At 54.5% G+C, this 14,866-nt stretch overlaps 1 protein-coding gene across 3 annotated transcripts; it reads left to right on the top strand.

The window, feature by feature from the left end:
• The first annotated feature begins 7,818 nt into the window (after positions 1-7,818).
• Positions 7,819-14,833, top strand: Znf628 (zinc finger protein 628). 3 transcript variants are annotated; one of them, XM_052169866.1, is made up of 4 exons: positions 7,819-8,024; positions 10,224-10,328; positions 10,678-10,877; positions 11,567-14,833. In XM_052169866.1, exon 4 carries the CDS (start codon positions 11,572-11,574, stop codon positions 14,698-14,700), a length of 3,129 nt encoding a protein of 1,042 aa, XP_052025826.1. In that variant the 5' UTR covers positions 7,819-8,024; positions 10,224-10,328; positions 10,678-10,877; positions 11,567-11,571; the 3' UTR covers positions 14,701-14,833. The 3 variants fall into 3 exon arrangements, with proteins under 3 accessions (XP_052025826.1, XP_052025813.1, XP_052025819.1); XM_052169853.1 differs by lacking the exon at positions 10,678-10,877; XM_052169859.1 differs by lacking the exons at positions 7,819-8,024; positions 10,678-10,877 and adding an exon at positions 9,442-9,767.
• Positions 14,834-14,866: the final 33 nt, after the last annotated feature.

The following is a 14,866-nucleotide window of genomic DNA, read 5'->3' as shown; positions in this document are numbered from 1 at the left end:
AGAATGAGAAGCCACCGTGGTGATTAAGGTAGCCCTCACGATGTGCCTGTCCCACTGCAGATGCTGGACTCCGATGACAGCAGGTGAGGGGCTGTGAGGGGCTAATGTAGCAAGGCAACGGGTGGGGGTGGGGTGGGCGCGCGCCGCACATCTCTTGCGTGCCCAATTAACACATAGCTGGGCCTGGGATATAAAGCCGGGGCGCGTGGGTGCTGGGGCAGAGAAAGGCTCTTAGAGATAGCCAATTAAGGGGACAAAAGCCTCTTTAGCAAGGCCAGGCTAAGCGCAGAGTCAACCGCGGCAATTTATGTTGAGAGCCTTTTAAAAAGGGAGCTGTGGGAAGGGGGTGCGGGTGGCTGGAAGATCCTGTCTCTGAGAGGGGTGTCAGAACCTCCAGGGATGGGTCAAGCACCCCGCACCAGCCCATCACCCTCAGACTACCCCGCCCCAAGCCTACTTTTTGTTTTGGCACCAGATTCTGGGGTCTGAATCCTGAGAACCGTGCGGTAGAGTGAGCGGGAACCAGGTTTCAGTTCTTGTGGGTGGGGTGGGGATTAGAAAACACCACCGAGGTGCTCCCCCAAGGAATTCTGGGTTGTTTAAAGAACTATTTATATGCGTGTATGTCAGTGTGAGGGTATGTGTGGGTGCCATTTCGGGTGGAGGGTACTGAATCCCTGCCTAGCGGAGATGCTGTTCTGCAGTGGAGAGACAGATCCAGCCTCTGTGACTGGTGTCTGTTTGGGGAGAGTCAGGGTCTCCATCATCCCGGTGTCTCTAGTTCCTTGGACTTCTTCCCGAATTAGGTCCCTCCATCTCTCCCACCTCTAAAAGCTACCGACTCTCACTAGCTTCTGAAGAGGTCAGCTCAGGAACTTAGGAAAATTACATCAGACCCCTCCCCTCTGGAAGGGATGGGCTAAATACATTCCTCAGACCACAGAGGAGGGACCGACCACCACCACCACCACCACCACCACCACCACCACCACCACCACCACCGGGTAAGGGGGGAGGCCTAGAGCTTGTAAACATATTCAGCTACGTTCATTCCCTAAAATCAGTTTAAAAGTCACACTGTTCTGTCAATCACATTGTGCCTAATGGCTGCTGCTTTGAGAACTCACTAGATGGGCTGCACAGGGTCATCCTCTCTCTCCATGTGCAGGGCGACCCCAACATGTTGGAACAATAAATGCCTCTTGCTTTTTGCACCGATTCCCGACTCCGAGTTGTTCACTCAGGGGTCCCTGGCAAGCTAAGGCTCACCAGAGTCTTACGGTTCATGGCTGTCAATCTTCATCCTTGCACTGCCCCTGCTGGTGCGCCCGTCTGTCCTTCCCTGCTGTCTGTCCTTCCCTGTGTCTCTGATTCTGTCTTCCACCATGTCGGTCTTTTTTGGCTCCTCTCAGGGTCTCAGACTCCGTGTGTCTTTTATTTCATTTTTATTATATTATATTCATATTTCTATTTTATTTCATTTTTCGAAACAGGGTCTTTTGTAATTTTTATGTTGTCAAGGCTGACCTTCTCTTAAAATGTGTCAGGTCCCAAAGAAACTCAGGACAAGTCTGTCTACAAGCTAGCTCACTCTCGGATTTTTTTGTTTTGCTTTTTGTTTTTATTCGAGACAGGGTTTCTCTGTGTAGCCCTGGCTGTCCTGGAACTCACTCTGTAGACCAGGCTGGCCTCAAACTCAGAAATCCGCCCGTCTCCACCTCCCAAGTGCTAGGATTAAAGGCGTGCGCCCCCACTGCCTGGCCCCAGTAAATCTCCTGTGTGAGGTTTGTTGTATAGTGTGACTTTGTGGTTTTTCTTTTTCTTCTTCCTTTTTTTTTTTTTTTTTTTTTGAGACTGGGTTTCTCTGTGTAGCCCTGGTTGTCCTGGAGCTCACTCTGTAGACCAGGCTGGCCTCAAACTCAGAAATCCGCCCGTCTCCACCTCCCAAGTGCTAGGATTAAAGGCGTGCGCCACCACTGCCTGGCCCCAGTAAATCTCCTGTGTGAGGTTTGTTGTATAGTGTGACTTTGTGGTTTTTCTTTTTCTTCTTCCTTTTTTTTTTTTTTTTTTTTTTTTTTTGAGACTGGGTTTCTCTGTGTAGCCCTGGTTGTCCTGGAGCTCACTCTGTAGACCAGGCTGGCCTCAAACTCAGAAATCTGCCTGCCTCTGCCTCCCAGAGTGCTGGGATTACAGGCATGCGCCACCACCGCCCGGCTCTTTGTAGTATTTCTTGGTGCCTGACTTCCGGGATACTGGAGGTGCAACATTTATATCAGGGAAACCTTTCCCCTCAGAGCTGCTAACACTTACACCTAGGTCCTAGAGGTGGTTCCTTAGGGAGGCTTGTCTCCACTTCCACAGAGTCTAATTTTTACAAATCTTGGTGGGTGGTGGGAGGCTGGAATTCCTTGGTCTGGAGTTGCTGGAAGGGTGCTCTCAGATCTCTTCAGAGTCGAAAGAAAGGCTCAGACTCCAAGGGCCAGCCAGGGGTCACCACTGCTAGCTCAGTTCCAGAAGTTGACTTGGATTCCCCACTCTGAGCAGCCAAGAGAAACATCCTGTTTCCAACCCATGTTCAGCCTGAGCACACACAGATTGCGACTTGCGGATGCTCCGCCAGGGGGCGCTAACCACCCATCCTGACACTGGGAGGTCCTGCAAAAGGTTCCAGGCTCCCTTTTCTCCTGAGCCATTTTGTGAGAATCCCCCACCCCCGCACCCCGCCCGCAGCCCCCATGCAATCTGAGGTCTCTCTAGTTTTAGTTCGGACAATCCATCTTGGTTTTCAAATACCACACGGAAAATCCCAGAAACAAAGCTTTCATCTTAATCTGCATTCCGTTCTGAGCGGTATGAAATAGTATGCCATCCGCGGGCAAATATTATGCTGCTAGAAAACAAACCCTGTGTCCAGCACACGCGTGTCCAGCATCCACGCTGTGCATGCTCCACCCCCACCCCCGCCTCGGGAATCACTTAAGCATCCTCTCTCGGTTACCAGAAGGGCTGTCCCAGGACCACAGTGCTTGCCTTACAGGAAACCTTATTTTACCTGCTGAGAGTGCTGATGGTATAAAAAGGCAAACTCACTTGGAAGACTTTCTCCTGAATAGTGCGTCTGTCTCTTCAAGGGCGTCTCCAACACCCTGGTGTCTCACCAAGGTGAGAGAGAAAAGCCTGGAAAAATAGGTACCGTGTAGGGGCTGGGGCTCCCCACAGGAAGACTGTCTTTTAGAGTTTCTATTGCTGTGAACAGACATAACGATCATGGCAACGTTGACAAGGAGAACATTCCATTGGGGCCTGGCTTACAGAGGGTTAGTCCGTTATCATCTTCGCAGGAAGCATGGTGGCGCGCAGGCAGACACAGTGCTGCAAGAGATCAGAGCTCCACATGCGGATCAGTAGGCAGCAGGAAGTGAACTGGCTTGAGCTTGAGACCTTGAAGCCCAGCCCCCCAGTGACGCACTTCCTCCCACAAAGCCACACCTTCTCCAAGGCCACACCTCTCGTGGCGGCCATTTTGTTTCAAACCACTACCAAGGCTTGTTTCAAACCACTACCATCCGCTGGATGCTGGTTCTGTCCTCCCTGGATGCTGCATGGGACGCCATGTGCCCTGCTGTGGCCACTGGAGGTGCAGGATCTAATTAATGTACGCCCTGCTGGGTATCTTTCTACTCCTCCATTTTGGAATGGGAATGGAAAGAACAACATAAACCCCATTTGTCTTCATTTAAGGACCAGGCCTGACTTTGAAAAGAAGGCCATTAAAGAAAAGAAGATGCTATTATTTATTTAATTTTTTTTCTTTGATTTTTTTTTTTTTTTTTTTTTTGGATTTGGTTTTTTCGAGACAGGGTTACTCTGTGTAGCCCTGGCTGTCCTGGAACTCGCTCTGTAGACCAGGCTGGCCTGGAACCCAGAAATCCGCCTGCCTCTGCCTCCCAAGTGCTGGGATTACAGGCGTGAGCCACCACCGCCCGGCGCTCTTTATGATGAAAAGATGTTCTTAGGCACCAGGTCCAAGAACAGACCATAAAACCCAGAAACAAGATCATAAAACCCCCTCCCAAAGAACAGCCTGGGGATAACCACAAAAACAGAGAAATATTTTATTTCAGAAAGGGCCATCTGTGCTGGGCAGCCCTATCTCATCCTATGGTTGAGGAACATAGGAATGCAGACCACTGACTGCCTGTGAGCCCCTGGCACCCACCAGTGAAATTTTAGATTTTAGACCTAATCCTTCTAGGCAGTCCCCCTATAAATAGACCTGTGCACCTTTGTCTGGGGGTCGACATTTTGAAAATTAGTTGACGCGGGGCAGTGGTGGTGCACGCCTGTAATCCCTGCACTTGGGAGGCAGAGGCAGGCAGATTTCTGAGTTCGAGGCCAGCCTGGTCTAGAGTGAGCTCCAGGACAGCCAGGGTTACACAGAGAAACCCTGTCTCGAAAAAACCAAATCCAGAAAACAAAACAAAACAAAAACAAACAAGGAAAAAGTTGACCCTTACATGCTGGTTGTTTCTGAAGAATAAACTCTCTTTGTCTTTGCATACTGTCTGAGTCTGGGGTCTTCCTTCAGCGACTTTCAGACCCTTACAGAAGGTTTATTGTGTTATTGACTATCGGAATCACAGAACTTCCTTTTTGACTTTGCAGGGCCTCATAGCAAAGCCTTGAGTCTCAGGAGAGACTTTGAACTTAAATAATGGATTTATTTTTATTTTACGTGTATGGGTATTTTACCCACACTCATGTCTGTGCCTGTGTACATGGTGTCTCTGGAGGGCAGAAGAGGGCATTGGGTTCCGTGGAACTGGAGTTGCAGACAGTTGTGAGCCACCACTGTGGATTCTAGAAATTAAAGCCAGGTTCTCTGTCTCTCTGTCTCTCATACATAAAATGGAAAACGTAAATTACATTTACCTAAGTATTGTGTGTGTGTACATGCCTGCATTTGCCACACAGCATAGATGGGATTAGAAGACAGCCTGTGGGAGTTGGTTCTCTCCTTTCACCATATGCATATTGTTAATGTAATTATTTTCCAGATGTAATTGCCGTCTCTGACGCTTACTGTTGAATAAACTCACCCTTTCTAGCTCTTTGTTTGTTTGTTTGTTTTTTGTTTTGTTTTTCGAGACAGGGTTTCTCTGTATAGCCCTGGCTGTCCTGGAACGCACTCTGTAGACCAGGCTGGCCTTGAACTCAGAAATCTGCCTGCTTCTGCCTCCCAGGTGCTGGGATTACAGGCGTGCGCCACCACCGCCCGGGCGCCTTTTTAGCTCTTTCTGAACTCCGGCTGGCTGGTTCAGCTCAGCGGCTCTGGTCTAACCTCCTCTCCCAAGCGACTGATTCTCTCAGCTTCTGACTGAATTGCTCTGCTTGACCTCAAGCGAACTCTAGAAATCTGTTCTAATTTGGTTTCTTTTCAATCTCTGGTTCATTCTGTCCTCACTTGCAACTTGTCTCAGTAAAACTATCTCTATAAAAACTGTCTCTGAACTCCACTGCAACAACCTTTCAACTCCCTGACTCAACCAAACTGACTGCCTAGAACTCAGAGATCCCCAAGCCTCCCGAGTGCTGGGATCAAAGGCGTGCATCACCACACCTGGTCCTAAACTTTTCTTTACCTGTCGCTGGATTAAAATTCCTCGACAGATAAGACTTGACTGGGCAGGAAGCCTCAGGATCTGCCGAGCCATCTCACCAGCCCTCTGCATGATCTTTTTTTTTTTTTTTTTTTAAGTTAACACAACTGACTTAGGGCTGGAGTGATAGTGGTTGGGTAGTCCAGAACAACTGCTAGTTTTGCAGAGGACTGGGCTTCAGTCCCTTGGGGCCACACCAGACAGTTCACAACTGCCCCGTAACTCTCGCTTCAGAGGTTCTGACACTCTGTTTTGGCTTTCTCAGGCACCAGGCACACGTGTGGTGCACAGACATGCATGTGGGCACTCATGTATATAGAAAAAGTAAAAATAAATAGATCTTAAGAAAAAAAATCTTAAAGAATCCTCTCTCCTTACCCAGGAATCGAGCAACCTCTTGAGATGTAACCCGAGAGTAACCAAAATGGCTTACTTGGCCGATGCTAAGACAACCGATTGGTCACTCTCCCCTAGAAGCCTATACCTACACTTGAGTGCATCTTATTAAAATACTTTTTTGGGGGAGGGGGAAGGGTTTATTTCAGCTTATCACATTCTATCACTGAGGGAAACACTTTTTAAAAAAAGATTTAATTTATTATTTTATATGTGTATAAAATAATAGACACACTGTAGCTGTCTTCAGACACACCAGAAGAGGGCATCAGATCTCATTATAGATGGGTGTGAGCCACCATGTGGTTGCTGGGATTTGAACTCAGGACCTCTGAAGAGCAGTCAGTGCTCTTAACCACTGAGCCATCTCTCCAGCCCATTGAGTGCATCTTATTTTCCACCCACTCCCCCCGCCCCCCAGACAGGGTTTCTCTGTGTAGCCCTGGCTGTCCTGGAACTCACTCTGTAGACCAGGCTGGCCTCGAACTCAGAAATCTGCCTGCCTCTGCCTCCCAAGTGCTGGGATTACAGGCGTGTGCCACCACGCCCAGCTCCACCCTCTCTTCCTTGAGAAACTCATATCTACACTTGTCTTTCTTCTGAGATCCTTTTGTAAAGGTTGTGTGCTTTAAACCTATATTAAAATATCTTTCAGCCGGGTGGTAGTGGCGCACGCCTGTAATCCCAGCACTTGGGAGGCAGAGGCAGGCAGATTTCTGAGTTCAAGGCCAGCCTGGTCTATAGCGTGAGTTCCAGGACAGCCAGGGCTACACAGAGAAACCCTATCTCGAAAACAAACAAACAAACAAACCAAAACAAAAGATAAAGTATCTTTCAATAAACCACCAAATCTGCTTCATATACTGAGTATAGTTGGGGAGTTCCTTAGACCCCAAGCTTCTGGTTTGATCTAAATCGAGATCCCTACGCGTCTAGGGGAACTCCTTGTGCTGCTGACAATGGTGGTGTGGGGCTGTGTGTCTCCTTTCTACTAACAAAAAGAACCTGGTTATCACGGACCCTTCCAGCAAGAGGTAGGCAGAGAGGGGTTAGGGATTAAAGGGCCTTTGGTTAAGGGCAAAGAATAGTCTGGAGAGGCCCGTTGTGGAGGTGCATCCCCGCACTTGGGAGACAGAGGCAGCTGGATGGGGACCTGGAGTCCAGGGTGGTGATGGTGGGTGTGTGTGTGTCTGGGGTTGGTCCGCAGTCCTAGAGCGTTTGGCTTGCAGTACCGGCTTTGGACTTGTGGGTTCCCGAGCGTCTCAAGGCCCTGGGGCTGACGTTAAGTGTCTGTGTGCAGCCCCGGCCGAGCTCACTACCCCACGCAGGACAGCGAGTGTGAGGTGCGCGCGCCTGTAACCCAACTCTGGGGTGGAGGCACGGGGACGAAGAATTCAAGGCCAGCCAGTCCTGCACGAGCTTGCACGAGCCCAGGGCCTCAAAAAAACAATTAAAATAACAAAAACAACCTATCCGAACGTCTCAGCACAGGCTCCGAAAGCAAGCTTGACCCCAGAGACCAGCAGGCAGGGGGCAAAAAAGCAGGCGGAGGGGCAACTCAGACCCCCGAGACCCAGGCCACGCGGGAGGGTTGTGTGCCTCAGTTTCCCGCGTTTGAAGAATTCCTTCCCAGCACGAGGAAACGGGGTCTGAGTGTACGCCACACGCCTGAGGCTGGGACCCCCCCAAGAACCCTGCAACTGGCGAACCCCGGCGGTGGGTGGGGCCGGGCTGGGCGCGGCACGTTGCGTCATGACGCACGGCGACGGCGGCGGCGGGGTTTGTGTGCGCGAGAGGCCGCCGATAAAGGTTGAGTGCCTCGCGCCGGGGGCCGTGGGGAGGGAGCGCGCCCCCCGCCCCCTCCCGGGCCGCGGGTCCCGCAGCGCTGTGCGGGGGCCCGCTTCCCGTCAGCCCCCGCGGGAAGGCCCTGGGGTTCTCCTTGATCCCCCTCCCCGACCGGGGCCACAGGTGAGAGACCGGAGGGCGCGGTGGGGGAAGGGCCAGAGGGCGGAGTCGTTTGGAAAAGGGCGAGCAGGAAACCGGAAGGGGTACCTTAAAGGGAAGGTCGCTATTTCGCCTCCGATACTTATCTGTTAGGCCGGCTCCGCCCTCTTAAAGGGTAAGGGCAGTGTGGTTAGCTGCATTTCTTTGCAAAGCTTCCTGCCCTTTTTCCCCACTCCCCTTTCTCTTAAAAGGGGGATTATTTCCTTAAAAGCGAGCGATAGTTTCCCAAACATTGAACGAAAAGTTTCATAATTCCGCTGGTCCCTAGAATATCTGAACAAAGAGACCTCCTCCCCGACCCCCCCGCCAGATAAAATCTCATGTAGCTCCAGATACTGTATAGCTGAGAATGACCTTGAATTTATGATCCTCCCATATACTGGGGTTACAGGCTTCATGCACGCCAGTCATTAACTCTTAACAACTGAGCTGCATCCCAAACCCCGAGAGCTTCCTCTTAAAACCCAGCCTTTTAATGGGGACTCGGGCTGCTAAGATGAGCCCCTGTTCCGTCGGGCCTCTTGTGTGGAAAGATAGGGCCTCAGAGGCACAGGCAGCTCATTTGTCGCCTACACTGCAAAAGGAGCGCCAGCTCTTCAAAAAAGAAATCCTTCATAGCCTATCGTTCTTTAGAAAAGAAGTCCTTTGTAACCTGTTCACTCACACTGTATTTTGTGCACTTTGCTGGTGTTTTGGTATGTGCTGGGATGCATCCGTGAACGAGGCAGAGGTTCCCTGTTTGGATGATTAACAGAGTAAAACAAAGCAGCAAGAAAGCAATGTGTTGATGGGACCGTCCTGGGGGTATTGTTGCTGCAGTACTGACTTTAGGGCTTACTACGGGAAGGTCAAGCTGGCAATGTTTTTGTTACCAATGGCATCCATCCCGTTGAGGTCAGGAATTCTGCTAAGCACCCAACAATGTATTAGACAGCCCCTCTGACAAAGAATGGTCCATCTCCAAATCTCTGTGCTGGTGAGGTTGAGAAATCCTGGCCAGGATGCTAGTGATGCACACCTTTGAGCCCAGCACTTGGGAGGCACATGCAGTCTGCTGAGTTCGAAGCCAGCCTGGTCTAAGTAGTGCGTTCCAGGACAGCCACGGCTGTGCAAAGAAACTGCGCCTCAAAAAGACAAAGAGAGAAATCCTTGCCCTGTAGTACTTAGAAGGCGGTGAGCCCCGCGAAGAAGGGAGCAAATAAGGCATGGCACACAGCAGGACGTGCAGAAGGGTGACTGTGAGTTGTGGGTGGTGGAGGGAAAGGGTGCTAGGCACAAGGTGAGGGTAGCTTTCCTGCCTAGTTGAACAGCTAGAGGGACAGGCCGCCAGCAAGAGGGAGTACAGAGCTTCTGAGGGGTCAGTAGGTTTCGTCTGTCTTCGGCTCCCGTATAGGTGTGACTACTGCACTGGCTGGTTCTGTGTGTCAACTTGACACAGGCTGGAGTTACCACAGAGAAAGGAGCTTCAGTTGGGGAAGTGCATCCGTGAGATCCAGCTGTGGGGCATTTTCTCAATTGGTGATCAAGGTGGGAGGGCCTCTTGTGGGTGGTGCCATCTCTGGTCTCTATAAGAGAGCAGGCTGAGCAAGCCAGGGGAAGCAAGGCAGTAAGGAACATCCCTCCATGGCCTCCACATCAGCTCCTGCTTCCTGACCTGCTTGAGTTCCAGTCCTGACTTCCTTTAGTGATGAACAGCTGTGTGGAAGTGTAAGCTGAATAAACCCTTTCCTCCCCAACTTGCTTCTTGGTCATGATGTCTGTGCAGGAATAGAGAACTGACTGAGAGAACTACTATCCAGGCTTGCTTCAGACTCCTCCTCCTGCCTCAACCTCTTCTCTCCCCATACCTGGTTTATGCAATCCTGGGGTTCAAACCTAGGGCTTGATGTAGGGGCACACCACCAACTGAGCTACATCTCCTGCCCAACCTTTAAGGTTTGTAATAGGAGAGCATAGAGGGGAAAGACCTGGTTAGACTTATTGTGGTTAAGTGTGGCATAATTTATGCACCAAGCCTGTGGCGCAAAGGAGAGGCTTGGGTAGAGCCACACTTTGGGAGTCTTTCTATAGATTGTGGAATCCTAGGAGAGGGTGAGGGCTTTCAGAGACTGGGCAGATAGAAAGACAGCAGTTCTTGACTGAGCTCTAATTCTCCACCTCCAGGTTTACAAGCATCCAGCCCAAAGGCTAAGGTGGTCGCAGAAAGGAGAGTCGGCCATCTGCAGCGACGAGATGCTTAAAGGGAAGACTCAGCAGCCAGGAGCTGGGGTACGTGGGGGCTCTCGGCACCTGAAGTGGTTCCGGAGGGGAGGGCAGGCTAATCCTCCTGACCTACGAAGGGCTGCGGGAAGTGAAACAAGAGGTCTTGTTTCTTCATGTTTGCTGCTGGGGTGGGCCAGGAGAGAAGCAGACTGTTAGAGGATGCCAGAGCAGGTCAGAGGTCATGGCAGGTCAGAGGTCATGGCAGGTCAGACACCATGGGAGGTCAGAGGTCATGGGAAGTCAGAGGTCATGGGAAGTCAGACGCCATGGGAGGTCAGGGGCCATGGCATAGAGCAGCTTGGGATGGAAACACCTGCAGTTTTCAGCTGCCACTCTCTGGACTGGATCTTTGTAGGGATTCATCCTGTGCACTGTAGGGTGCTGAGAAGCATCTCCGTCCCTGCCCTTGACGGACAAGTAACAGCCAGCGTCTCCAGACATCACAAGATGTCTCCTGAGTGGGAAGACAGTTAGCTCAGTTGGGAATGATTGGCGCCTGTACTGGAGGATGAGGACATTATTCAGATTTTCTTCCAGTCATCGGCACGGCCAGCGGTGAGGCCACTGGCTGAGGACAGGGAAGCAAGAGGATTTCACTGGGGAAGAACCATGCCAAGGGTTATCGCTGAGGGAGCATGGGGATCAGAGAAGGCACGGTGTGAGCTGAGAAGGGTGGGGGTGTTCTCAGTGCACCCCGGGGTGTGCCAGGGAGAGTGCGTACCAGGCTGGTACTGCTGCTACACATGGCATGATGGAAGGAGGTTGCAGATGCTGTGGGAGCAGGATACCATCACTAGGGATTTGGGGGACCCGAGAGGGAATGAGGCGGGAGTGGGGTGCCTGAGCTTGCGCAGTGGCTTTCCATACAGTGAAACTGTTTAGGGTCGAGTAAGGGAGGAGTGTGGAGGACAGAGTAGGAGGTAACGCTTCAAAACAGGCAAGAAGCAAGGCCAGAGGCGTCTTCCAGGGGACTGATGGCAGAAGCCAGTGTCCTTCTGTCTAGAGACCGCCCCTTCTTGGGCCTGTTTGCTTCCTAGAGGAGCTGCTTTGCTGAGAGCTTTCTCCTCCTAGGCACCCATCACTCTTCCCTCGAGTCTGTGCTAGACCTAGGCTGTGGCGAACCCTGACCCTCAGGAAGAGTCCCTGTGGTGCGGGGGACTTGGCAGGCGGCCCCTGTCCCCAGAAGAGCCTCTGAGTGCTGCTGAGGCCCCGCCTGCCCTTTCTGATCAGAACCCTCTCCCCAGGTGTGATGGCCGGCCCCCACGTGGACATGACTCCAGCTTCCACCACGGAGGGAACCGGGGAAAAGCCAGGGCCCCCTGCCCCAGCACCCACCCCTGCTGCTCAGTATGAGTGCGGGGAATGCGGCAAGTCCTTCCGGTGGTCGTCTCGGCTCCTGCACCATCAGCGCACTCACACAGGCGAGCGGCCGTATAAGTGCCCGGACTGCCCCAAAGCCTTCAAGGGTTCCTCAGCCCTTCTTTACCACCAGCGGGGCCACACAGGCGAGCGGCCCTATCAGTGCCCTGACTGCCCCAAAGCCTTCAAGCGCTCCTCCCTGCTGCAGATCCACCGCAGTGTGCACACGGGCCTGCGGGCCTTCACCTGCGGCCAGTGCGGGCTGGCCTTCAAGTGGTCGTCCCACTACCAATACCACTTGAGACAGCACACGGGTGAGCGGCCCTACCCGTGCCCTGACTGCCCCAAAGCCTTCAAGAACTCCTCCAGCCTGCGACGCCACCGGCACGTGCACACCGGAGAACGCCCTTACACCTGTGGCATTTGTGGGAAGAGCTTTACCCAGAGTACCAACCTGCGGCAGCACCAGCGGGTGCACACGGGCGAGCGACCCTTCCGTTGCCCGCTCTGCCCCAAGACCTTCACACACTCCTCCAACCTGCTGCTGCACCACCGCACCCACAGCCCTGCCCCCGGCCCCGCCCCTGCCCCCGCCCCCAGCCCCACCCCCACAGGGGAGACCAGCAGAGCTGACAGCAAGGTTCTGGTCTCTGATGCCTACTTGCAGCCCCGTAGCCCGCCTGAGCCTCCAGCCCCGCCCCCCCAGCCCCCACCCGTGGTGCCCGAGCTCTTTTTGGCTGCGGCTGAGACTACAGTGGAGCTAGTGTACCGCTGCGATGGCTGCGAGCAGGGCTTCAGCAGCGAGGAGCACCTCTTGGAGCACCAGCCGTGCCCAGAGCCCACTGTGGCCCCCCAGTCCCAGGACATGCCTGCCGAGCTTCCCCAGGCTGACTCCACCGTGCCCCAGCCCCCACCGGCCACTGCGGGCCCTCCTAACTTTGCTTGCCTTCCTTGTGGAAAGTCCTTCCGGACGGTGGCTGGCCTGTCCCGTCACCAACACAGCCATGGTGTGGCCAGTGGCCAGGCCTTTCGCTGTGGCAGCTGTGATGGTGCCTTCCCACAATTGGCCAGCCTGTTGGCTCACCAGCAGTGCCACGTGGAGGAGGCAGCAGCGGGACGCCCACCTCCCCAGGCTGAGGTCGCGGAGGTCACCTGTCCCCAGGAGCCTGTGGCCCCAGCCACTCCCGCCCCAGCTCCTCCTCCACCTGCCCCGGTTTCTGCAGAGCGACCCTACAAATGTGCAGAGTGTGGCAAGGCCTTCAAGGGCTCCTCCGGGCTGCGCTACCACCTGCGGGACCACACGGGCGAGCGGCCCTACCAGTGCGGGGAGTGCGGCAAGGCCTTCAAGCGCTCCTCGCTGCTGGCCATCCACCAGCGCGTGCACACGGGCCTGCGGGCCTTCACCTGCGGCCAGTGCGGCCTCACCTTCAAGTGGTCGTCCCACTACCAGTACCACCTGCGACTTCACTCGGGCGAGCGGCCCTATGCCTGCACTGAGTGTGGCAAAGCCTTCCGGAACACCTCGTGCCTGCGGCGCCACCGGCACGTGCACACCGGCGAGCGGCCCCACTCGTGTGGCGTGTGTGGCAAGAGCTTCGCACAGACCTCCAACCTGCGGCAGCACCAGCGGGTGCACACGGGCGAGCGGCCCTTCCGTTGCCCGCTCTGCCCCAAGACCTTCACACACTCCTCCAACCTGCTGCTGCACCAGCGCACTCACTCTGCCGAGCGCCCCTTTGCCTGCCCCATTTGCGGCCGAGGCTTTGTCATGGCCGCCTACCTGCAGCGGCATCTGAGGACGCACGCCCCAGCCGCCACGACGTCGGGCACCGCGGGCCCTGCCGCCGCATCGCAGCCCCCCGCCCCATTGGCTGCAGCTCCAACTCCACTGGCCGCTCAAGATGTTCATGTTCTCCCCAACCTACAGGCCACACTTTCCCTCGAAGTAGCTGGGGGCGCGGCCCAGGCTACGCCCCCAGGCCCAGTTGCCCCCAATTCTCAGACGTTTCTCCTGGTGCAGACTGCCCAGGGCCTCCAGCTCATTCCCAGCAGCGTCCAGCCGGCTACCCCTCCGCCACCGCCTCCACCCCCACCCCCTAAACTCATTCTGCTGCCTCCTGCCAGTGCTGGAGCCACGGGCAATGGTGCTGCAAGGCCAGGCCCTCGGGCCGTTGGGAAAGCGGGACAGGGGACCGGGGTAGTGTGGGTCCCTGGCCCAGGTGGTCTGGGGCTGCACGGAGGGGGCAGTGCAGGGGCTGGCGGGGGAGGGCAGAGCCTCATCGTCCTGCAGAACGTAGGGAGCGGGGAGACAGGGGCGCAGGAAGTGAGTGGGGTTCAGCTTCAGCCAGCACAGGAAGTGGCCACGGTCCAACTACAGCCTGCACAGGAAGTGACTACAGTCCAGCTACAACCAGCACAGGAAGTGACCACGGTCCAGCTCCAGCCCCTGACAGGCCAAGTCTCCAATTCTAGTGGAGCAGCTGTGGCTGCAGAGGCTCCAAACCTGCTGGTGGTTCAGAGCGGGGCAGCTGAAGAGTTACTGACCGGCCCTGGACCTGGGGAAGTGGGAGACAGCGAGGCCAGTGCTGGGATGGTCCAGGATGTCCTGTTTGAGACCTTGCAGACAGACGAGGGCCTGCAGAGTGTGCTGGTGCTGAGCGGAGCGGACGGCGAGCAGACTAGGCTGTGTGTGCAGGAGGTGGAAACGCTCTCCCCTGGACTGCCGGAGCCAGCTGCCACTGGCCCCCCAGGACAGAAGCTCCTCATCATTCGGAGCGCCCCGACTACTGATCTGCTAGAAAGCAGCAGCGTTGCCGGAGGTACCACAACACTGCAGCTCCTGGCCCCACCAGCACCTGGCCCGGTCTCTGCCCCTGTGGGGGTGCCCGTAGCTCCCCCGTCCCAGATGGTACAAGTGGTCCCCGCAGTGGCTGGACCAGGGGTCATGGCCCCCCAGAACTTGCCCTCCATCCAGATTGTGCAGACTCTGCCTGCAGTCCAATTGGTACACACGTTTTGAAGAGACCCACTAGTACTTCTGTAACAGACCCCCTCTCTCCCCACTCAATTAACTGTTCTCCTCAGCTGGGCTGGGGTCAGCCCCAGAGTCGGGGGGCTGCTGGCTGGACTTGCTAATAAAGACCCAGAATCTCTTCTTGGTTTGGTTTTCATGGGGGCGACGGGAT

The sequence above is a fragment of the Apodemus sylvaticus genome, chromosome 1, assembly GCF_947179515.1.
Source record: "Apodemus sylvaticus chromosome 1, mApoSyl1.1, whole genome shotgun sequence".
NCBI classification, from domain to species: Eukaryota; Metazoa; Chordata; class Mammalia; order Rodentia; family Muridae; genus Apodemus; species Apodemus sylvaticus.
The sequence above is the reverse complement of the archived record's forward strand: the minus strand, read 5'-3'. Positions and strand labels throughout refer to the sequence as shown.